The sequence below is a fragment of the Schistocerca gregaria genome, chromosome 2 (genome assembly GCF_023897955.1).
Source record: "Schistocerca gregaria isolate iqSchGreg1 chromosome 2, iqSchGreg1.2, whole genome shotgun sequence".
Lineage (NCBI taxonomy): Eukaryota > Metazoa > Arthropoda > Insecta > Orthoptera > Acrididae > Schistocerca > Schistocerca gregaria.
The window spans coordinates 100,738,634-100,762,805 of NC_064921.1; the positions used below are offsets into that span (position 1 = coordinate 100,738,634).

Sequence of the window (24,172 nt, forward strand, 5' to 3'; positions counted from 1 at the left end):
AGAAGGAAAGTGATGAAGAGGGAGGTGGAAAAAGGGAGAGGAGAATAAAAGAAAGGGAATATTTGTTTATCCAATACCACTAATGGATAAAATGTACAAATAACAACTCATGCCAGCAATGACTATGGAAAGGAGAGATCATGTTTGTTCAATGCTACCAAATGTGATGTGCTGTGGATGTACCTCAGCCTGAATGTGCCGTATTTCCCAAATAAAATGGGTATAAGAAGTTTCGAAATTTCCTAAAAAATAAATTTAGGTCATGTTTAGTAGGCAAAAACGAAAGAAAATTTATTTTTCCCCTTCTGTCAATTAGTGTCGCCACCAGTCTTGTGTATCATATACAATACATGGCCTGCAACAATGTGTTCGAAGACATATCTTTCTAATAGTATTTGTTATGTTAAAATTGTTATTTATTAGGTTACTGGGATGTAAAAATAGCACTGTAAGTGTGTAAAATCCTTGTCTGACGTAACATAGGGCCTGATGGCTCTTATCATACCTGGTTAAGTAAAGAAATAAATAAAAATGAAATAAATAAATTAAAAATCATAAAATTATGGCCTAATATAGAAAATTAAGTTTCATAAATTCTGAAATTAGTTTTAAATGTAAACTTTATTTTCATCTACCGACCTCAGCAAATCTCGAATCACGGTTCAGCGATCGGGGCGCCTCTAGGTCTCTTTGTGGTATGTTCTATTTTATTAAAGATACCCAGTTGTTTTGTAGGGGTCAATGGAACTGGAGCCAAGTGTGCTCACTTATTTAGTTTCCTGATGATAAGTATAAGTGTACAGTATGATGTACAAGAAACTTATACCTACGAACTCAGTCAACTCACAGAAACAATAAATATAACGGTAATTACAGTTACAAACAACAATACAAAAATAGGTGTTTTATGCACTTTTTACACAAGAGTATTCAATATAGTTAGGTGACAATAGTTTTATGTAACGCCAAGGAACCAACCTAGAATATCATGAAAGTGTAGGTGTGGTAACATGTGATGTGTTTGACGCTTTATTCATTTTCAGCCTTTGTGCTTTGAATCCCTCGTAATATTTGTTTGGCAACGTCATTTATAGTGGCTCATGAATCACGTTTTCCGAATACTAAATGAAAGTCTACATCTACAAAATCGTTGCCTCTAATAAAACTATTCGGACGATATTATAATGCAACCTGAACTGTCCACATCCACATTATTCTTGCATTTGGCGATTGCACACACAGAGGCTGTAACGCATATCCCGTTACAAACTGGATCATGCCCTTTGTTGTAAGATCTTAAGGGACCAAACTGCTTAGGTCATCTGTCCCTAAGCTTACACATTACTTAATCTAACTTAAACTAACCTAGGCTATGTACAACACACACAGGCATGCCTGAGTGAGGATTCGAACCTTCGACCGGGTGAGCCGCGAGGATCGGGATGAGACGCCTCAAACCATTAGGCTACCCCGCGGATCATGCCTCTACTTAGATTAATGTTTTGCTGTTCTGTCATGGATGACTAGCATTAGTTCGTAAACACTGTCGGAAGTGTATTTATTGTGCGAGTTCTGTTTTCAACGTACCAATTATGTGGCACTTCTAATGGACTTCATTCATAATTTGTTCCGTAGCAGTCGGCTTCATTTCGAACTCGTCTTCCCCCAACCGCTGGCCTCCATCTCTTTAGCTGACAGTTTTTTCGACAGGATGTATTCTTAGAACCAGGAGCACAGTTTTTACAGATGTAGTTCCAAATGCTCCTATTAATTTCATGATGCCTCGTCTAATTCGTTTACCTGTCCCTTAGCTCTTTCATGGTGCAGCTGCCGAACTCCAACATTGATAGTTTTTTTTTTTTTTTTGGTCATCAGTCTACTGACTGGTTTGATGAGGCCCACCACGAATTCCTTTCCTGTGCCAACCTCTTCATCTCAGAGTAGCACTTGCAACCTACGTCCTAAATTACTTGCTTGACGTATTCCAATCTCTGTCTTCCTCTACAGTTTTTGCCCTCTACAGCTCCCTCTAGTACCATGGAAGTCATTCCCTCATGTCTTAGCAGATGTCCTATCATCCTGTCCCTTCTCCTTATCAGTGTTTTCCACATATTCCTTTCCTCTCCGATTCTGCGTAGAACCTCCTCGTTCCTTACCTTATCAGTCCACCTAATTTTCAACATTCGTCTATAGCACCGCATCTCAAATGCTTCGATTCTCTTCTGTTCCGGTTTTCCCGCAGTCCATGTTTCACTACCATAGAATGCTGTACTCCAGACGTACATCCTCAGAAACTTCTTCCTCAAATTAAGACCGGTATTTGATATTAGTAGACTTCTCTTGGCCAGAAATGCCTTTTTTGCCATAGCGAGTCTGCTTTTGATGTCCTCCTTGCTCCGTCCATCATTGGTTATTTTACTGCCTAGGTAGCAGAATTCCTTAACTTCATTGACTTCGTGACTATCAATCCTGATGTTAAGTTTCTCACTGTTCTCATTTCTGCTACTTCTCATTACCTTCGTCTTTCTCCGATTTACTCTCAAACCATATTGTGTACTCATTAGACTGTTCATTCCGTTCAGCAGATCATTTAATTCTTCTTCACTTTCACTCAGGATAGCAATGTCATCAGCGAATCGTATCATTGATATCCTTTCACCTTGTATTTTAATTCCACTCCTGACCTTTTCTTTTATTTCCATCATTGCTTCCTCGATGTACCGATTGAAGAGTAGGGGCGAAAGGCTACAACCTTGTCTTTCACTCTTCTTAACACGAGCACTTCGTTCTTGATCGTCCACTCTTATTATTCCCCCTTGGTTGTTGTAGATATTGTATATGACCGGTCTCTCCCTGTAGCTTCCCCTACTTTTTACAGTATCTCGAAGAGCTTGCACTATTTTAGATTGTCGAACGCTTTTTCCAGGTCGACAAATCCTATGAACGTGTCTTGATTTTTCTTCAGCCTTGCTTCCATTATTAGCCGTAACGTCAGAATTGCCTCTCTTGTGCCTTTACTTTTCCTAAAGCCAAACTGATCGTCACCTAGCGCATTCTCAATTTTCTTTTCCATTCTTCTGTATATAATTCTTGTAAGCAGCTTCGATGCATGAGCTGTTAAGCTGATTGTGCGATAATTCTCGCACTTGTCAGCTCTATCCGTCTTCGGAATTGTGTATATGATGCTTTTCCGAAAGTCAGATGGTATGTCGCCAGACTCATATATTCTACACACCAACGTGAATAGTCGTTTTGTTGCCACTTCCCCTAATGATTTTAGAAATTCTGATGGAATGTTATGTATCCCTTCTGCCTTATTTGACCGTTGGTCCTCCAAAGCTCTTTGAAATTCCGATTTTAATACTGGATCCCCTATCACCTCTAAATCGACTCCTGTTTCTTTTTATATCACATCAGACAACTCTTCACCCTCATAGAGGCTTACAATGTGTTCTTTCCACCTATCTGGTCTCTCCTCTGCATTTAACAGTGGAATTCCCGTTGCACTCTTAACGTTACCACCGTTGCTTTAATGTCACCAAAGGTTGTTTTGAGTTTCCTGTATGCTGAGTCTGTCCTTCCGACAATCATATCTTTTTCGATGTCTTCACATTTTTCATGAAGCCATTTCGTCTTAGCTTCCCTGCACTTCCTATTTATTTCATTCCTCAACGACTTGTATTTATGTATTCCTGATTTACCCGGAACATGTTTGTACTTCCTCCTTTCATCAATCAACTGAAGTAGTTCTTCTGTTACTCATAGTTTCTTCGCAGCTACCTTCTTTGTACCTATGTTTTCCTTCCCAACTTCTGTGATGGCCCTTTTTAGAGATGTCCATTCCTCTTCAACTGTACTGCCTACTGCGCTATTCCTTATTGCTGTATCTATAGAGTTAGAGAACTTCAAACGTATCTCGTCATTCCTTAGAACTTCCGTATCCCGCTTCTTTGCGTATTGATTCTTTCTGACTAATGTCTTGAACTTCAACCTACTCTTCATCACTACTATATTGTGATCTGAGTCTATATCTGCTCCTGGGTACGCCTTACAATCCAGTATCTGATTTCGGAATCTCTGTCTGACCATGATGTAATCTAATTGAAATCTTCCCGTATCTCCCGGCCTTTTCCAAGTATACCTCCTCCTCTTGTGATTCTTGAACAGGGTATTCGCTATTACTAGCTGAAACTTGTTACAGAACTCAATTAGTCTTTCTCCTCTTTCATTCCTTGTCCCAAGCCCATATTCTTCTGAAACCTTTTCTTCTACTCCTTCCCCTACAACTGCATTCCAGTCGCCCATGACTATTAGATTTTCGTCCCCCTTTACATACTGCATTACCCTTTCAATATCCTCATACACTTTCTCTATCTGTTCATCTTCAGCTTGCGACGTCGGCATGTATACCTGAACTATCGTTGTCGGTGTTGGTCTGCTGTCGATTCTGATTAGAACAACCCGGTCACTGAACTGTTCACAGTAACACATCCTCTGCCCTACCTTCCTATTCATAACGAATCCTACACCTGTTATACCATTTTCGGCTGCTGTTGATATTACCCGATACTCATCTGACCAGAAATCCTTGTCTTCCTTCCACTTCACTTCACTGACCCCTACTATATCTAGATTGAGCCTTTCCGTTTTCAGATTTTATAGTTTCCCTACCACGTTCAAGCTTCTGACATTCCACGGCCCGACTCGTAGAACGTTGTCCTTTCGTTGATTATTCAATCTTTTTCTCATGGTAACCTCCCCCTTGGCAGTCCTCTCCCGGAGATCCGAATTGGGGACAATTCCGGAATCTTTTGCCAATGGAGAGATCATCATGACACTTCTTCAACTACAGTCCACATGTCCTGCGGATACACGTTACGTGTCTTTAATGCAGTGGTTTCCATTGCCTTCTGCATCCTCATGTCGTTGATCATTGCTGATTCATCCGCCTTTAGGGGCAATTTCCCACCCCTATGTCAAGAGAGTGCCCTGAACCTCTATCCGCTCCTCCGCCCTCTTTGAAAAGGCCGTTGGCAGAATGAGACTGACTCCTTATTCCGGAAGTCTTCGGCAGCCAATGCTGATTGTTTATCAAAATTTAGACAGTGGCGGGGATCGAACCCAGCCCGGAAGACGTTTTTGATTATGAATCAAAGACGCTACCCCTAGACCACGGGTGCAAGCTTACATTGATAGTAAAAATCCTAAATAGTAGTGAAGATGGTAATAAGGCACAAGTTCACTGCTGCTAATGGTATCTCGTAAGGGACAGTCTGAACTTGACGTAGCCTGTAAAAGGCGTAGTACACGTTTTCCGGAAGATGAGGCGAAAAATTTATATTTTCCTCCCAACACAAACCCAAACAATTACACGACCGGTTTCTGCGATAGAAATTTCACCTAATGTGAGAGTAAGATGTATCTCTAGAGACAAGGTAATTTCCAGTTGAAACTATGGGAGCTACTCCTGTTCGTGTACCATTTTGTCATTGACCTCTCCTCGAGTTGTCTAAGCCGATTTCGGGAGTGTTGTCTGCTTATGCAAAGATTCCATCTATATCAGCGCCGCCTCCTTGATAGCTAGCAGTGGTGTGGCTATAGTATACGAAAAGATTAGATCACAGATGTAATCTGGCCTTTCGTAATGCATATGACTATGCATAAGTTCTCATTTCGTCCGCTACATTAGTCCGACAAGCTGTTGTACACGTATTTTCGTGTTTGGTGATCTCTTAATTGGGAGTACATTGTATGTCACCAGTGACAATAAATACGTCTGTGATACACACCGTTAAAGTCTCTGTGAACCCTGCAAACCCTCGAATTGTGTCCACCACACTTGATTGATATTATCGCAAATAGATTTTTAATTGTGAATCCAAACAGACTACGGTGGAGACCTTGTAGTCTCAGGTGACCATCCATCCACAAGTCTACCCTAGACGTGGTCAGTCTGGAATGCTTTTGGCTCTATAGATATTTGAAACTGAAGCATTTTGGTCTCATCTATTTTTAGTGAATAAGGGTGTTACTGTTTTTCAGATTTCCAGAATGATCCATAGCATGAGTAATTCGCTAAGAGACATCATCAACAGATCTATGTGTCGGCCAGACCTTTGAATAAATGTTGACAGGACTTGTGTGTTTGTTCAATTTAGAGATGAATTAGGCAAACTGTTCCACCAGAAAAGAAATATAATCGCACTTTTATCATATTCAGTATGCGACAATTCTGGAAGGCAAGTTTAACTATCAATATTTGGAAACTGTTCGGAGAAAGGATTCCCCTGGCACCCTACAACCTCTATTCGTTCCCTAGTCGTCTGTTCATAATTCTGATATAACTGAAAGTGTTTCTCTTTCCTCACATGCCCTTTAGTATAGCTGCTTCTTGATATTGAACGATAAAGCACTATGCTGGTAGAACTCGTTTGAGGTTAATATTTGTTTCTTTGTTATCCGACTTCAACCTATAGTTATTCTCTAAGCTTAGCTGACGTTATTATCGTCTCAATGATGGTTAGCTAACTCCCTCATGCTATATACTGTTCCTCTAAAATTGAACACTATTTCATTCCATAATCATTATGACATGTTTGATGAATACATGATAGGTATGTTTTGTGGGTATTATACAATTTCTGTTGTAGAGACTGTCCTGTACCTTACAAGTCTACAGCGGCTGCAGCAGAAGTCTGTTCAGTCCGGTCACACTTTCTAAGTATATTTGTTTACTTTGAGTAACCAATATTCTGTGAATTTAAGGTATTCTAATCAGCAAAGTTTAATCTTGAGATTCGTTAAGCGATGATATCCTGAGCACGATAAAGCAGCAACATTGCATCACTGAGACGATCTTGATACCAGCGTGGACGTAGCGCGCAGTACATAAAAGTCCCAGAATACACCACGCCCACATCCACGGCCAGAAGATGCTACGACACACGCTGCTAGTTCTTGCCCTTGTCGGTTGCGTGCTGGGTGAGTGTGTATCGTGTACTGTTCCAAGTTTGCCGTAGTTGTTCCTATGTAACTTAAGAACTGATGGAACACACATATGTACATCCATTATACCTTACATGCTCCATCGGCACAAAAAAATGAGCGTTAATAAGGAACTGCGTGTCGTGACGTGTTAGTGAACGATAATTTTTCGAATGTGCCCCTAGGATACGACAAATTTAATCAAAGCTCATCAAGATAGCTGACCAATTTACTTCTGACATTATCTCGCACACCTCCGGAAGTCATAAACGGCGTTTCTCCTAGAAAACTAAAAGAAAAACGTCCTTAAAACGGGTGGCCTAGCGGTTCTAGGCTCTACAGTCTGGAACCGCGAGACCGCTACGGTCGCAGGTTCGAATCCTGCCTCGGGAATGGATGTGTGTGATCTCGTTAGGTTAGTCAGGTGTATTTTGTTCTAAGTTCTAGGGGACTGATGACCTCAGAAGTTAAGTCCCATTGTACTCAGAACCATTTGAACCATCTGAACCGAAAAACATTACCAGGAATTAACGGACGTACCGCATAAAGGATGTCATTTAGTCAAAGAGACATGTTTCAAAAAGAACGACTTTATTTCTCGTAATGCAATGTAGTCATCTTCAGCTAAGTCCAAAATGCGTCACATTACGAGAATTATAGTCATCTACTTTCGAAGCATGACTTTTTGTCTAGCGACTAGCAACAGATCTACCCATTATGCAATACTATTATTAATTATCAACATGGTCTCCTGCCTCATACCCGGCTTTATGTTGCAACTATTTACAAACAGGAATATTGGGATAGCGTTCGAACACGTGTCAACTCAAGTGGGCTCCACCTTCAAGTTTACACACAACAATTCATGGTAGGTATACAAGGTTACTTCGAGAGTCTTCTTTTGTCTTTGTCGCCTTACATGCACGACGTTTTCCGGTCGGTACATAAACACGTCTGCAGTAAACAGCATGTAAAATACCGCGGAATTGGACGATTTTGATTGAAATTTCGTAGGTTTAGAACTTACATCAAGGCTGAAGTTCACTTGTTCACCAATAAATAACGATAAATAGGTGCACAGTAACGCGAACAAATTTGCTTTCTTCGTACCGTGGTAACGTTTCTAAACTAAATAAATTTCTCTAAAAGTTCATTATTAAATTACTTTTGGAGAAGTGTTAATCAATCATGTCACTTTCTTACATTGGTATCAATTTTACACACACACACACGCACACACACACACACACACACACACACACACACACACACACACACACACACATATATATATATATATATATATATATATATATATATATATATATATATATTATTTCAATAGTGTTCCTAAAGTTAAATGAGCGTTGAAAAATTTGAAAAATCTGCAGTTGAGATACCAAAAATATTCAAGCATATGGCTTCTTGCTGGAGATGAATCTTTCTTTCTATTTGTTTGGCGCATTAATTCCCCTTGGGACTACTTAAATAGACTCTACACTGAAGTGACGAAAGTAATGGGATACCTCCTAATATCGTGACGGGACTCCATCCGCCCACTGTAGTGGAGCAGTTTGCCTTGGCATGGACCATGGACTCAAAAAGTCGTCGGATGTCCCCCGCAGAAATATTGAGCCATGCAAGGCTGCACTATAGCCATTCATAACTGCGAAAAAGTTGCCGGTGCAGCATTTTGTGGACGAATTGCCCTCTCGATTATGTCCCGAAAATGTTCCATGGGATTCATTTAGGGCGATTTGTGTGGTTAAATCATTTGTACGAATTGTTGAGAATGTTCTGACATGGCACATTTGTCATCCATAAAAGTTCCATCATTTTTTGGGAACATGAAGTCCATGAGTGGTTGCAGGTGAACCCCAAGCAACGGAACATCTACATCTACATCTACATGATTACTCTGAAATTCACATTTAAGTGCTTGGCAGAGGGTTCATCGAACCACAAACATACTATATCTCTACCATTCCACTCCCGAACAGAGCGTGGAAAAAACGAACACCTAAACCTTTCTGTTCGAGCTCTGATTTCTCTTATTTTATGTTGGGATCAAGAAAATATTTTCGCATTCGGAAGAGACAGTTGGTGACTGAAATTTCGTAAATAGATCTCGCCGCGGCGAAAAACGTCTTTGCTTTAACGTCTTCCATCCCATCTCGCGTATCATATTTGCCACACTCTCTCCCATATTACGTGATAATACAAAACGAGCTGCCCTTTTTTGCATCCTCTTGATGTCCTCCGTCAGTCCCACCTGGTAAGGATCCCACACCGCGCAGCAATATTCTAACAGAGGACGAACGAGTGTAGTGTAAGTTGTCTCTTTAGTGGACTTGTTGCATCTTCTAAGTGTCCTGCCAATGAAACGCAAACTTTGGCTCGCCTTCCCTACAATATTATCTATGTGGTCTTTCCATCTGAAGTTGTTCGTAATTTTAACACCCAGGTACTTAGTTGAATTGACAGCCTTGAGAATTATACTATTTATCGAGTAATCGAATTCCAACGGATTTCTTTGGGAACTCACGTGGATCACCTCACACTTTTTGTTATTTAGCGTCAACTGCCACCTGCCACACCATACAGCAACTGATACTGGTCTTCGGATGACCTTATTAGACGGTAAATTACAGCATCATCTGCGATCAACCTAAGAGAACTGCTCCGATTGTCACCCAGGTCATTTATATAGATCAGGAACATCAGAGGTCCCAGGACGCTTCCCTGGGGAACACGTGATATCACTTCAGTTTTACTCAATGATTTGCCGTCTATTAGTACGAACTGCGACCTTCCTGACAGGAAATCACGAATCCAGTCCCACAACTGAGACGATACCCCGTAGGCCCGCAGCTTGATTAGAAGTCGCTTGTGAGGAATGGTGTCAAAAGCTTTCCGGAAATCTAGAAATACGCAATCAACTTGAGATCCCCTGTCGATAGCTGCCATTACTTCGTGCGAATAAAGAGCTAGCTGCGTTGCACAAGAACGATGTTTTCTGAAGCCATGCTAATTACGTAGCAATAGATCGTTCCCTTCGAGGTGATTCGTAATGTTTGAATACAGTATATGCTCATAATAATTTCAAGTCAATGATCGGATCAGTTGGACCACAGGACCAAGTGCATTCCATGTAAATACAGCCCGCACCATTATGGTGCAACCGCCAGTTGTACAGTGCATTGTAGACAACACGGGTCCAAGGTGTCGTGGGGTCCGCGTTATACACGAAACTTACCAAGAGCTCTAAGCTGTTAAAATTATGACTCGTATGACCAGGTCACGGTTTTCCTGTCGTCTAGGGTCCAGACGATATGGTCACGAGTCCAGAAAGGCGGTGCAGGCGATGCAGTGGTGTCTGCAATCGCACTCGCGTCTGCTGTCTTCTGCCATGGCTCAAAAACGCCAAATTTCGCTGCACTGTCCCAGCAGATACATTCGTTATAGATCCGACATTGTTTTCTGCGTTTATTTCACGCAGCGTTGCTGGCCTATTAGCACTGACATTTTTACGCCCCAGCTGTCGGTCGTTAAGCGAATGCCGTGGGCCACTGCGATGTCCGCGGTGAGGCATAATCACTGAAATATGGTGTTCTCATCATACTCCTGACGCTGTGGATCTCGGAATACTGAATTCCCTAACGATTTCCGAAATGAAATGTTCCATGAGCCTAGCTACAACTACCATCCTGCGTTGAAAGTCTGTTAATATCCGTCGTGTAGCCATAATCAAGTCAGAAACATTTTCACATGAATCACCTGAGTACAAATGACGGTTCCGTCAACGCAATGACCTTGTATACCTTGTGTACGTGATATATTCGCCATTTTTACGAACATGTGCATGTTGCTATTCCTTGACTTTTGTCACCTCAGTGTGGTATCGGCTGCTCGATTTCTGAAATTTCAGGGCAGTGATAATTGAAGTAGCGGCCTCCATTAGGCACGAAATGACTTGCAAACTTACAGAAAATGCCTATAACAACAGCAATAATGGAAACAATTCCCTAATCAAATAACCATCGTAACAACAACACACTGAAATTTCAAGTAAGAAGATGTGTGTTTTTTTGGTGTGGTTGCTATTTACATTTATATAAACCAGTGTATAGTTGCATAGTTGTAAGCAGTTGATGTTTCCCCCACAGGAGCGAGACTGCCCGTGCGTCGCCTGGTGAACAGCGGACATGGGAGGAGGCTGGGCTCTGCAGCTGGCCGTATTGTGGGTGGCCAGGAAGCCACCAGCGGTGAGTACTGCAGCAGATGATGATGATCTTCACCGCCAGGAATTAAACCACCGCTAGGAAGTGTCATCCGCAAGTATGGTTCGTCCACTTTCTTCTGTGGCAGACCAATTTTCCTTATTTTGGCTTCTAGCTCCATACTGGCTTTGGTGTTCTAGTTTCTTTGATGTGTATAGAATGCTAAATGCGGAAGGATGTGTCCACATTTTCCAGCATTGTGTACTGGGTACAGTAGAAGAAGGGTTTGGAGATTGTGATCACTTCTGTCACCGTGACAATGCACCCTGTCATAAATAAGCACTTTGGAGACAATGGTGTATGGAGAGTAACATTCCTGAAACGAGTGCTCAGAATGTTAAGCACCAGTTATTGAAAATGTTCGATTTATTTACAACAACGTGTTTCAGAGTTCTTCTATTCCATTATCAAGCTCTTAAACCTAAAAAGCGAAAAGTAGAAAGTTCCGATGGAACACAAAGGAACGCCCATAGAAACGTCAACTTCGCTCCATACCCTAGAGTCCACTGTCACTGAATTCTCTGGCTTCGGATCTTAGTGAAGTATGAGCTGCTATCCATCCACAGAGATTCAGACAACTCACTGACAGCGTCCCCAGCAGAGCTCAAGGCGTTGCAAAGACGGTGGGTGGGGACGCCCCGTATTAATACCCACTAGCAAATATCTGAAATATTTTCATCAGAGAGCGCAAATTGTGGAGCAATGGTAGGAAACGGCGTTCCTTCCCCAGAACGGTGGGAGCTGCTGTCATCATACAGTAGCTGTGTGTGGGGCGGCGGGTAAAAATCAATGAATAAGAGTTAAGCATTGATTAGAAGCCTTTATACGAGAGCCTGGCAACTATTTCTACGGTCAGCCAGAAAGCGATGGATGTCACACTTACTGTTACTTTAGCGAAAATCTAAGCGATCCAGGACGGTGTACAGTTCTCGCGACTTTACTACCCATTACTACAGAAAATCGTTTTCAAACAGCCTGTCTCTGACGCCACACGCTGCAGGGCGCAATCCGGCGTTTGGCAGACGCGAATCTTACGCGATGTGATGCCTAGTCTTGCCTCTCGGGCTGTATTCATACATGCGTGACAGCGGACGGCCAAGGGAACACCAGCTGTCATCCGCCTTACGCACACGGCAGCAGTCTTTGAAAGGCCGCTTTCTCTTACACACAATATTTAATAATAAAGTTACAAATTTATGTAGAAACTTCTTTATTTTTACATGCATGTAGGTAAGTTGGTTGAAATCCCAGAAAAAAGTTTCAGCTCTCTTTCATAAAACTTTGCCTTCTATAGTTTTTAGAATAGAACTGACAGTAGATCGTTACCTCTGAACTGTATCTTTAAGATACCTTGTATTCGTAGTTACTAACAGTACGGTCCTAAAATTTGCTATAGTTCAATTTTTTAATTGGTTTTATCATGTGCTGTAAACAAAATTTTCTAGCATTAAAATTACAGATACTGATCCTGCTATAAACGTGGATATTTTCGTTGTAAATTTAGTTTTCATTACATTACTCGAAAACTAATGCTTAATGTGGTCAAGTAATTATTATTTGTGGGTTGAACTGAAGCATCATACAAGTTTTTATATTTCTGAGTCTAATATTGAGCGCCTTCAATTTTTCTTAAAAAATGAATTCTGACCACAATTTTTATTTAATCAAGTTTAGACTTGCACAAATGAATTTTCACATACATTGGCATATTATGACCAATTTCTGGCTTTCTAGTTTTATTATTTAGGGCCACTTACTTTTTTCTTAAAACGGTATATCACACCTTGTAATTTATCCAGTAGGATGCTAAGATTGAATTAGATGTGTATATAGGCAGTGGTAAGTAACTTGATACTGGACTTGCAGGGCAGTTCCCATACCAAGTGTCACTACAGTATACTGAACTGTTCACCCGATCACATATGTGTGGAGGCTCCATCATATCCACCACGAGGGTGCTCACCGCTGCTCACTGCATCATGGACACCGGCACCTACTATGTAAGTATCTTACTTTGAAAGAAACTCAGTATTCTCGACTGCGAAAGATGAACAATTTCCTACACAACACGAGCATTCAATTCTCTGTTGCTCTCGATGAAAAAGAACAAAACTATATTTTTTCCTTGTAGTGAAAATATGAAAATTCATGAAGCATGAAAAAGAGTATGTGAATAGAATTTATGAAGAAGTGGACAGCTGTAAGACTAAAAAACACGTTAACTGCCACTCCAGAAAACACTAATGATTTTTCAGAATAAAATTATGTCTTCTGTTGCAAATGTATTTTTATTATGCTTTACCGGTTTCGACAAATTAATTTCTCATCTTCAGAAGTTTAGTACTGGTTTAGCAGATGTCAAAGTCTTCCTTATGGGAGAGTAATGCCTTGGAGTGTCCAGAAACGTAGATGATGTAAGTGATTATTGTAAGTACAGGTTGACAGTGAAAACAATAAAAATTGTCAATCTGTATTTACATTGACCACATACAATATGTACATTTCCGCACAGATCGTGGCGTTTTGCTTCTATGAAGAAGAGATTAACATCTGCTAGACCAATATTAAACTTCTGAAGATACACACTAATTTGTCGAAACCGGTAAAACACAATAAAAATGTATTTGCAGTTGACAACTGAATTTTATTCTGAAAAATATAGACTACAGTTGGTGAAGGTTACAGCTATGAATAAAATAACAAATAATTATGAGTATTCACGCAATGAAGTAGTTGATGGTATAGGTATTCTAAAGTAAAGGAAAATACTACATCGTGGCATGTGACGTAGATCACAGTAAACAACGGCCTTGTGTCTATGGTATTATGTGGGTTATCATTAGGTAAAATACGATAATAACAATTGTTTCACAGTTATTTCTTTTACAGACATTAATAAGCATTTACATTCAAGGCATTCAAATGTAAAATCAATTAACCTTCTATAATAAACAACAATTAAATTTAACTTTTATGCAGTTCTGTGACATTCTCTGTAGAAGTCTCTCTGTTAAATCAGTCATTGTAAGGAGTGTTTGGAGGAATAGAAGCCATTTTATGTCTTAGTTGGCTAGGTTAACTCGAATAACACGGGAAGGGTACATTAAGTAGTTCAAAACTTTCTTTCTGAAACCAGGTTGGCTTCATTCAGGATTTCAATACACCATATTATTCTCCACCGCTATGGTTGCAGTATCCTATTTTTCAACATAATCTCCGTTGCATGCGATGTCCTTACGCCAAGTTACTGCCTGTATGGCCCCGTGGTACCACGCTACTGCTCGACGTCGAAGCCAACGTCTTGCTGCATCAGTAACCTCCACATCGTCTACATACTGCTCTCACACAGAGCGCGTCCCTCATTGGACCAAACATATGGAACGTGCAGATCCAAGTTGTGTGGCGTTTGATGAAGAACAGACCACTGAAGTTTTGTCAGCTGCTGTTGTGAGAGGCTTAGCCTTCTCTTGGAGAAGGTGAAAGTCGTTGGCAGTTTTGTGGCGATGAACACGCCGAAGTCGGTTATTCAGTTTGCTGGGGGTAACCACAATGCACTTCAAAGGTTATCGCCACCCCATGATGGAGGACATCAAATCGACCGACTCCTTCAGAGCCACAGACGACCGTCGCCATGGCTTTAATAGCTGATTGTGCGGCTTCGACCTTTTTCTTCGGAGGAGAGGTGATGTGGTGCCACTCCATAGCTTGCAGTTGTATTTCCAGTTCGAAGTGATGAACCCATGTTCCATCAAAAGTTGTCTCTGTAAGCCTCGTAACGCGCAAAGAATTCCGTCTAGAAGATCCTTCGTTAATCTTTATGCTCTCCTATTAAGCGACGAGGAACACAGCGGAAAAACCGCAATTGGTGAATGACTGTGTCAGCACTGCCAACAAAGAGGTCCAGTTGAACACCGATGTGTGTGAGTGTGATCCGTGGATCACCTCAAATGAGTGTTCACACTTCCCAACAATGCAGGAGTCACCGCTGTGTGCGGCCGGCCGGCACGCGGGGCATCGGACAGCTTTGCAAGACCTTGATACGATGATGACACGCGCTGCGCCCAACGACTCACCGTGCTTGTGTCCATTCTCAGGTCTTTATAAAGTCTCTGGAAGCGCCTATGAATAGCTGCTATGCTTTTGGTTTATCGTCAAAATAAATTCAATGACAGCTCTCTGCTTGGAACGCAGGTCCATAACAGACACCACTTTCAAGGCTACGTCTATCGGACTTTGACGAAACTGTAGAAGCTGAAGCGAGAGTATTTCACAATGACCCACAACAAATTCTGAATTTTTTCAATGGAAATTGGTCGAGGAAAAGACTGTGTTGCATTACATATTGAAACCCCCCCCTGTATTTCTTATTGGTTAGAGATACAGGTAGCTCGAGAGGTAAGGCACACTTCGCGTGTTGGTACTCCAGTTGCCATGAGTTTATTTATCCACTGTCATTTCTGTTTTGAAGTTCTGTAGTTGAGCTTGAGGTCCGAAACAGAATTTATCGATTGCGACTGCGATTTGTTGGCAACTGTATTTTATCACTTATGAATGCCGCACGCGTTTAAAAATGCACTGAATGCCGGTATGGTATCTTGTGTACGGAGTTCTTAATGGAAATCCTGGTGTTCTTCGTAGAGAATGTCGTAGACGTATTTTAACCGCAGAATACCCAATTCAGGGTGTTTGCTCGTTTTGTCACCAAATTGGATGACAGTGGTGCAGTACCCAGCAATCAAACGTCAAATAGAGTGTGAACTCAGGAGAAGACATCATTCAATTGCTAGAAAAAAAGTCATTCAACAATCGCACACTTCGGCTAAAATATGGAAACACCACTAGAAATGCGTGGTTCAGATAAATCCATATGCTAGCCAAGGCTCCGTTATCCAGACTTCACTGTAAATGAGCTCCAGAATTTTTTGTAGAGGCTCGTTTGGCTACAAGAATAGGTAATGTTCTTCGAAAGAAGCATCCTAGTCGTCATGTGATATATCATCTAAATCTAAAAGTGTCCGGAAGACGGATTGGGAGAAATTATGACCTTCCTTGGCCATCAAGCTTTCCATATTTTAGCTGTGAACTTGGCTGAAGGTTGCACTCTACAAAGAGAAAGTAAAAACGAGAGACATTCGGATTACGAATAGCGCTGCGAGTATAGAACAACTTCAAGATGATGTCAGAAGAGCAACACTTATTGTTGCTAAGAGAATTAGAAAGTGACTTGAATTCGTAGGTCAAATTTACGAAAGTCGACTTTTAACCTGTGTTTGCTTAGCACCTTCTGTGAGTACTTGTGTGGGTTACATTCTGGCCTCTGTATCTCTGTAGGCAAAACAAGCTGGCGCACTTTATATGGGATGTTTTATTCGCATTTGTCTGTCCTATATTCTCCTGAAGCATTTACTATTTTTTGTAAAACATCCGGTGTTAGATAGACTTATATTCGACAATATACTCTCAAATGTTTGGCTCCACTGCCCCATTGAACGTTTTGAAAGACATTACATACTTGTAGAAGGATGTTTTTTGTGTGAAACGTTCATTTCATTAGCGATTAGCATCAGTGATAAGCTAATTCCATCTCTTGAGCACTACCAAGCCTCAACTGGAGTATCCATTTTATTATTTTATGTTTATTTGGAATGGCTGTACAACATGTCGTCCTTACAACAATCAGGCTACTGATAAACGTCAAGGAGGGTACAGAAATCTTGTTGTTGTTGTCTTCAGTCCTGAGACTGGTTTGATGCAGCTCTCCATGCTACTCTATCCTGTGCAAGCTGCTTCATCTCCCAGTACCTACTGCAACCTACATCCTTCTGAATCTGCTTAGTGTACTCATCTCTCGGTCTCCCTCTACGATTTTTACCATCCACGCTGCCCTCCAATGCTAAATTTGTGATCCCTTGATGCCTCAAAACATGTCCTACCAACCGATCCCTTCTTCTAGTCAAATTGTGCCACAAACTTCTCTTCTCCCCAATCCTATTCAATACCTCCTGATTAGTTACGTGATCTATCCACCTTATCTTCAGTATTCTTCTGTAGCACCACATTTCGAAAGTTTCTATTCTCTTCTTGTCCAAACTAGTTATCATCCATGTTTCACTTCCATACATGGCTACACTCCAAACAAATACTTTCAGAAACGACTTCCTGATACATAAATCTATATTCGATGTTAACAAATTTCTCTTCTTCAGAAACGCTTTCCTTGCCATTGCCAGTCAACATTTTATATCCTCTCTACTTCGACCATCATCAGGTATTTTACTTCCTAAATAGAAAAACTCCTTTACTACTTTAAGTGTCTCATTTCCTAATCTAATTCCCTCAGCATCACCCGATTTAATTTGACTACATTCCATTATCCTCGTTTTGCTTTTGTTAATGTTCATCTTATATCCTCCTTTCAAGACACTGTCCATTCCGTTCAACTGCTCTTCCAAGTCCTTTGCCGTCTCTGACAGAATTACAATGTTATCGGCGAACCTCAAAGTTTTTACTTCGTCTCCATGAATTTTAATACCTACTCCAAATTTTTCTTTTGTTTCCTTTACTGCTTGCTCAATTTACAGATTGAATAACATCGGGGAGAGACTACAACCCTGTCTCACTCCTTTCCCAACCACTGCTTCCCTTTCATGCCCCTCGACTCTTATGACTGCCATCTGGTTTCTGTACAAATTATAAATGGCCTTTCGCTCCCTGTATTTTACCCCTGCCACCTTTAGAATTTGAAAAAGAGTATTCCAGTCAACATTGTCAAAAGCTTTCTCTAAGTCTACAAACGCTAGAAACGTAGGTTTGCCTTTTCTTAATCTTTCTTCTAAGGTAAGTCGTAAGGTCAGTATTGCCTCACGTGTTCCAACATTTCGACGGAATCCAAACTGATCCTCCCCGAGGTCTGCATCTACCAGTTTCTCCATTCGTCTGTAAAGAATTCGCGTTAGTATTTTCCAGCCGTGGCTTATTAAACTGATAGTTCGGTAATTTTCACATCTGTCAGCACCTGCTTTCTTTGGGATTGTAATTATTATATTGTTATTGAAGTCTGAGGGTATTTCGCCTGTCTCATACATCTTGCTCACCAGCTGGTAGAGTTTTGACAGGACTGGTTGTCCCAAGGCCGTCAGTAGTTCTAATGGAATGTTGTCTACTCCGGGGGCCTTGTTTCGACTCAGGTCTTTCAGTGCTCTGTCAAACTCTTCACGCAGTATCGTATTTCCCATTTCGTCTTCATCTACATCCTCTTCCATTTCCATAATATTGTCCTCAAGTACCTCGCCCTTGTATAAACCTTCTATATACTCCTTCCACCTTTCTGCCTTCCCTTCTTTGCTTAGAACTGGGCTGCCATCTGAGCTCTTGATATTCATACACGTGGTTCTCTTCTCTCCAAAGGTCTCTCTAATTTTCCTGTAGGCAGTATCTATCTTACCCCTAGTGAGATAAGCTTCTACATCCTTACATTTGTCCTCTAGCCATCCCTGCTTAGCCGTTTTGCACTTTGTGTCGATCTCGTTTTTGAGACGTTTGTATTCCTTTTTGCCTGCTTCATTTACTGCGTTTTTATATTTTCTCCTTTCATCAATTAAATTCAATATTTCTTCTGTTACCCAAGGATTTCTAGCAGCCCTCGTCTTTGTACCTACTTTATCCTCTACTGCCTTCACTACTACATCCCTCAGAGCTACCCATTCTTCTTCTACTGTATTTCTTTCCCCTATTCCTGTCAATTGTTCCCTTATGCTCTCCCTGAAACTCTGTACAACCTCTGGTTCTTTCAGTTTATACAGGTCCCATCTCCTTAATTTCCCACATTTTTGCAGTTTCTTCAGTTTTAATGTACAGGTCATAACCAATAGATTGTGGTCAGAGTCCACATCTGCCCCTGGAAATGTCTTACAACTTAAAACCTGGTTCCTAAATCTCTGTCTTACCATTATATAATCTATCTGATACCTTTTAGTATCTCCAGGGTTCTTCCACGTATACAACCTTCTTTCATGATTCTTAAACCAAGTTAAATGAGGGATTTGTCCTAAATAATAATGTAGCCTATTGTAGGAAAACGACGTCTTTCAAGAAATCTGACACTTTTATACATTTATGGCTTTTTGAGCTTGATGGTTTCAAATGTGTAAGAATAGAGAAATAATTGATTTGTGTTCAGTTTAACTAAGACGGGAAGATACGAAATTTACGCATACAGAGTCTTTTAAGGATTTGCTTCTAAAGCCCAATTCATATTGCCATTATCATTGCAGCGTTTTGACGCTGTTGAACTGAAAGATAGTTCTAACTATTGCATTTCTGGCAGTAGTGTGATTGGGACCTTATGTTCCAATAATCCCAGTTCTAGTCAAATTATTTTAGGTCACAATGCGTCTCCTTCAAGAACTTCATTTGAAAATATCCAGCATGAATGCCAGAAAGCATTTCATTAGAGAAGGATGTGATAAGTACTAATAATTTGTCATTTTTGTCACTCTTCACTTGCAATCAAATGTCTGTCAAGAAACAGCACTTAGCAGTGTTTTAAAAACTAGTATCACAGTGTAGATACTCAGTATATTACGTTGTTCCCAAAATGAGAGTCAATGATGTTACACCATTTGGGTACAAAATATTTTATTATCATACTCGCTTCATGTAAAACCCCAAACGTAAGAATAAAACTGTACGTCTTGCCTGGCATTAGCAATAGTTACATTTTTAATAATCTAAGTGAATGACTGACCAAATGAATATATGAATAGTAGTAAATATAAAATTTTACTTCTTCGTAAATATGTTTGTAAACACAACACTGTTGAAGGTTTCGCAGACATCCTTGAGCACTGAGGTTTGTAGAGCAGGTTTCCGTTGTTCAGTGGAGCTCAGTTATTTTTGTAAGTTGAAAACTTTATCATTTCCAACAGCTATTTATTATTTTATTTGAAAGGCGGAGAATAACAACTGCCTCTTACATTGTTTGCTAAACGAACTGTCGTACTAACTACTTTCAGTCCACGAACCGGTGACATATGATTGCAAATCGGAAGAGAAAATAAAAGTGCACTTTAAAAAACTTACCCCTGAAATACCTACAAATGAATAACATGATTAACCATATTTTTGTTAAGTACTGAATACATGTAGAGAACCAAACACTATAACAATATTGCTCCTGTTGTATAAAATGAAATAAGTTTCGGTTTAAAATCTGATGACTTACAAGCAAGATTATCGGAAATACGTAATATTGTACGCAGAATTTGATCTTATTACACAGGAAGTTCTGTTACAGTAAGGATGTCGCAGGGATACCACTCATAGGTCTGAGGCAACTATGTCAATGCTGAAATGTCGTCTACGAGTACTGGAGTTAGAAACAATACTCTTTTGTCGTCAGGCGGTGGCTGGAGAAGTGGACTTCTCGTCTGAAGACGGCACCGAGCAGGAGTCGCAGGTTCTTCAGCAGATCCCGCATCCCGACTTCCCAGGGTGAGTAAGACCAGTCAGTAAGATGTTCTTTGTAGACCGCACCAAGGGCTACATTTTCGTCTTAAGTTGTCGATTCGTCGTTGGTCGGATAATTAAGTCTGGTATAGAAGACTTCGTGACAGCTAACATAATATTAAGTCTAGATCCCTACCTTCCCAGACGCGATTTGGATCTCATGCAGTAGGTAGTCCAGAATCGTTTTATAGGTGGTTGCCAACGCCCTTCTAGCTGAAAATTCGTTCATTCATTCGGAGATCGTGTTCCACAAATACCGTTACGGAAATTTCTCAAAACGTGATAAAAACCAAATTATACATCAATTGCCACAATCTGCAAGTGAAAATTATTTCTGTAAATTATACAATCATACTAACCACCAGTTGCCACTAGTTACCCATCTAACTACATTGATAAGTATGCAGTTTAATTTTAGTTTACTTCGTTATTTACTAGGTGAACTCTAAATCCAGCGACAACTTCTTGGTGGTTGAGACCTTTCTCAAATATCTGTGGACTAAGCTGATGCACTGCCCAGTTGGCCACCCTGGCACAGTAGGTTTGCACAACTGCTCGGACTACCCTATCACGCTTCCTTCCTCGATCAAAATTCTTATTCATGCCTCAGCCCATTTGGTATTCCCCCTGAATTCGAACAGCATTGCAGAGGCTCTCCAACTGTATTTGAATAGCACCGAATGAAACGTGGGATCCTGCCTGAAACACAGGCTGAGGTGCTTTAATCAGATGAAACTGTGGTTCCAGGGACCCCTTTCACGTCTCAAACATCTCTTATGTATTTGCATATACTGAAGCGATGAATGAAAATTTGTGCCATGGCTAGGATTCGAGCGTGGGTCTCCTGCCCTCTTGGCAGATACGCTTACCACTACATCACCCTTGCACAGGGTATACAAACCGGCTTGAGCCATGAATGGGAATTTGGACTGTGGAGTGAGGCATGCTAGGGTAGTCTGTGCGTTTGTACAAACCCGGTGAGCCAGGGTCGCGTAGTGGTTTGCGTATCTACCTACTGAGCAGGAGACCAGAGTTCAAATATCAGCCATTTCATTACATGCTTCAGTATGCATGTATACATCGTATTTCGCAGGCTGTTCAGTGGTGTATTCTGAATATTTAGATATGGGGCGGCCCTGATGTCCTATGGTTCGTTGCAAAATAATGAAGTAATTATCACCATACTGGTCAGATGTGGTTCGTAACCATGGATTCGGAATTATTTCACAGACGACTCATTTCAGATCCACGTTTACTGTAATGTTCCAGCATCTGTTACTATACACATTCGTTCACGTATGTTAGGAGGCCTGGTAGGTGTGAGTATAGTTTTTTCACCAAGTGAAAGTCGGGCTGCGACAGCGCCTGGATGACCCAGCCAAGGGAATGTTGCACCTAATTACTGGAAATGGTCCATACTCAGTCCACCTACACAAAACAGGGGATAGGCAAGAGCCCTCAGCACGTTAAAAAAAACAGAACATGTGGTACTTCATTGTAATTTTTGCTCAGTTGGGGCAAGTTATCGAAGGATGGGAGTTACTTAACACTGATGTCAATAGAATTTCGCGGCCACTGTAGTATGATTTTCACAACAGGGAACATACTACACGAATACTGGTAACCAAGTGGATGAGAATCAAAGAGGTTTGGAGCGTATGTGTAAGAAAAGAACAGTAGCATAACTACCTCGAGAAGGAGTATCGATAAGCAAGGATGCTCACCAAATAGAAGGGTTGGGGTTGCTTCAGGGAGAAGACCAGACAACGAGGTCATCGGTCTCATCGGATTAGGGAAGGACGGGGAAGGAAGTCGGCCGTGCCCCGTTCAAAGGAACCATCCCGGAATTTGCCTAGAACGATTAAGGGAAATCACGGGAAACCTGAATCAGGATGGCCGGACGCGAGATTGAACCGTCGTCCTCCCGAATGCGAGTCCAGTGTGCTAGCCACTGCACCACCTCGCTCGGTCACCAAATAGAGATGTAGATGAGTCGAAACGGGACGTTTATGAGTAGGCCTAATATTGATGTAATGTGTTCATCAAGAATAAATAAAAATGTCCGTCCGAACAGGCCATGAAGGCCCAATGGTGCCGACCAGCCGCCGTATCATCCTCAGACCACAGACGTCACTGGATGCGGATACGGAGGGGCATGTGGTCAGTACACCGCTCTCCCGGCGGTATGTCTGATTACGAGACCGGAGCCGCTATTTCTCGTTCAAGTGGCTCTTCAGTTTGCCTCACAAAGGCTGAGCGAGTCCCGCTTGCCAACAGCGCTCGGCAGTCGGATGGTCACCCATCCATGCGCTAGCCCAATGCGGCAGTGCTTAATTGCGGTGGTCTGACGGGAACCGGTGTTACCACTGCGGCAAGGCCGATTCAGAGTACATGGTTGCTTCTATTTCACATTACACAAGATCGGACACGGAAACCCAAATGCCAATGCGAAGGTCCAGCTATTGTTGGGCCACGCAGGGTTAGCTGCCAGGTGAAAAAAAAGAAAAATAGCTGTAAAGGACAACGTAGCCAGTAGTCTTCAGTAGGTTCGACAGGTACAGATTGTACCGTGGCGGTAGGCTTTTCTTTCACTTCTGCTTCATTCTTATAGCTTTCTTTCATTTCTAAATTTTTCTGTTAAGGAAGCCGTAACGTTAGATTCTAGAGAGTTCATGGTATATGATCATCAGTTTTCTGCTATTATAGCATGTACTTTGGGGTATACATTTCCTGCGATCCATCGCTTCCTTCATAATGCTGCTGTATGTGCTGCCGTTCGTCATACCATCCGGTATATGAAACCTCTTCCTCCCTTCTCTCTCAGTATCCACGTTTCAGCACCACATAGGTTGGTTGGATTGTTGATTCGGGGGAGGGTACCAAACAGAGAGGTCATCTATCCCATCTGATTAGGGAAGGGCGGGGAAGGAAGGCGGCCGTATCTTCCATAGAAACCATCCCGGCGTCTTCCAGAAGCGATTTAGGGAAATCACGGAAAACCTAAATCAGAATGGACGGACACGAGTCCAGTCTTCTAACCACTGCATCACCCCGCGCTGTACCACAAAGGAGTGCGCTCCACACTAAACATTTTATTAGCCTCTTCCTCAAACCTTTGTCCATATTGCTGCAGAAAATTCTCCTTCCCTTATAAAATGCCTCTTCCGTCACTGCTATTCTGATTTATATTCCTGTGCTGCTGTTCCAGTCGTTTACTATCCTCCTTCGAGGTATTTAAAGCCTTACTACTCTATTCAGAATTATCTTTACCTTTTTATTTACTTCTAGTATCATTACTTTTGTTTTCTATATGTTGATTTTCTTTCCACAATTATTTCCTCTAGCTTTGATTATCTCCACTATGTCCTGTAATTCTTTTTCACCTGTTGCTAGAAGGACCA

At 41.3% G+C, this 24,172-nt stretch overlaps 1 protein-coding gene across 1 annotated transcript in view; it reads left to right on the forward strand.

Annotated features, from left to right (window-relative positions):
• The first annotated feature begins 6,907 nt into the window (after positions 1-6,907).
• The window catches only part of LOC126336427 (trypsin-1-like), a 41,188-nt gene continuing 23,923 nt past the window's right edge, over positions 6,908-24,172 (forward strand). Inside the window, exons 1-4 of the mRNA XM_050000121.1 lie at positions 6,908-6,981; positions 11,151-11,249; positions 13,131-13,264; positions 20,665-20,756. Of these exons, the coding sequence (XP_049856078.1) occupies positions 6,933-6,981; positions 11,151-11,249; positions 13,131-13,264; positions 20,665-20,756 (374 nt within the window). The 5' untranslated portion in view covers positions 6,908-6,932. The remainder of the gene's footprint in view (positions 6,982-11,150; positions 11,250-13,130; positions 13,265-20,664; positions 20,757-24,172) is intronic.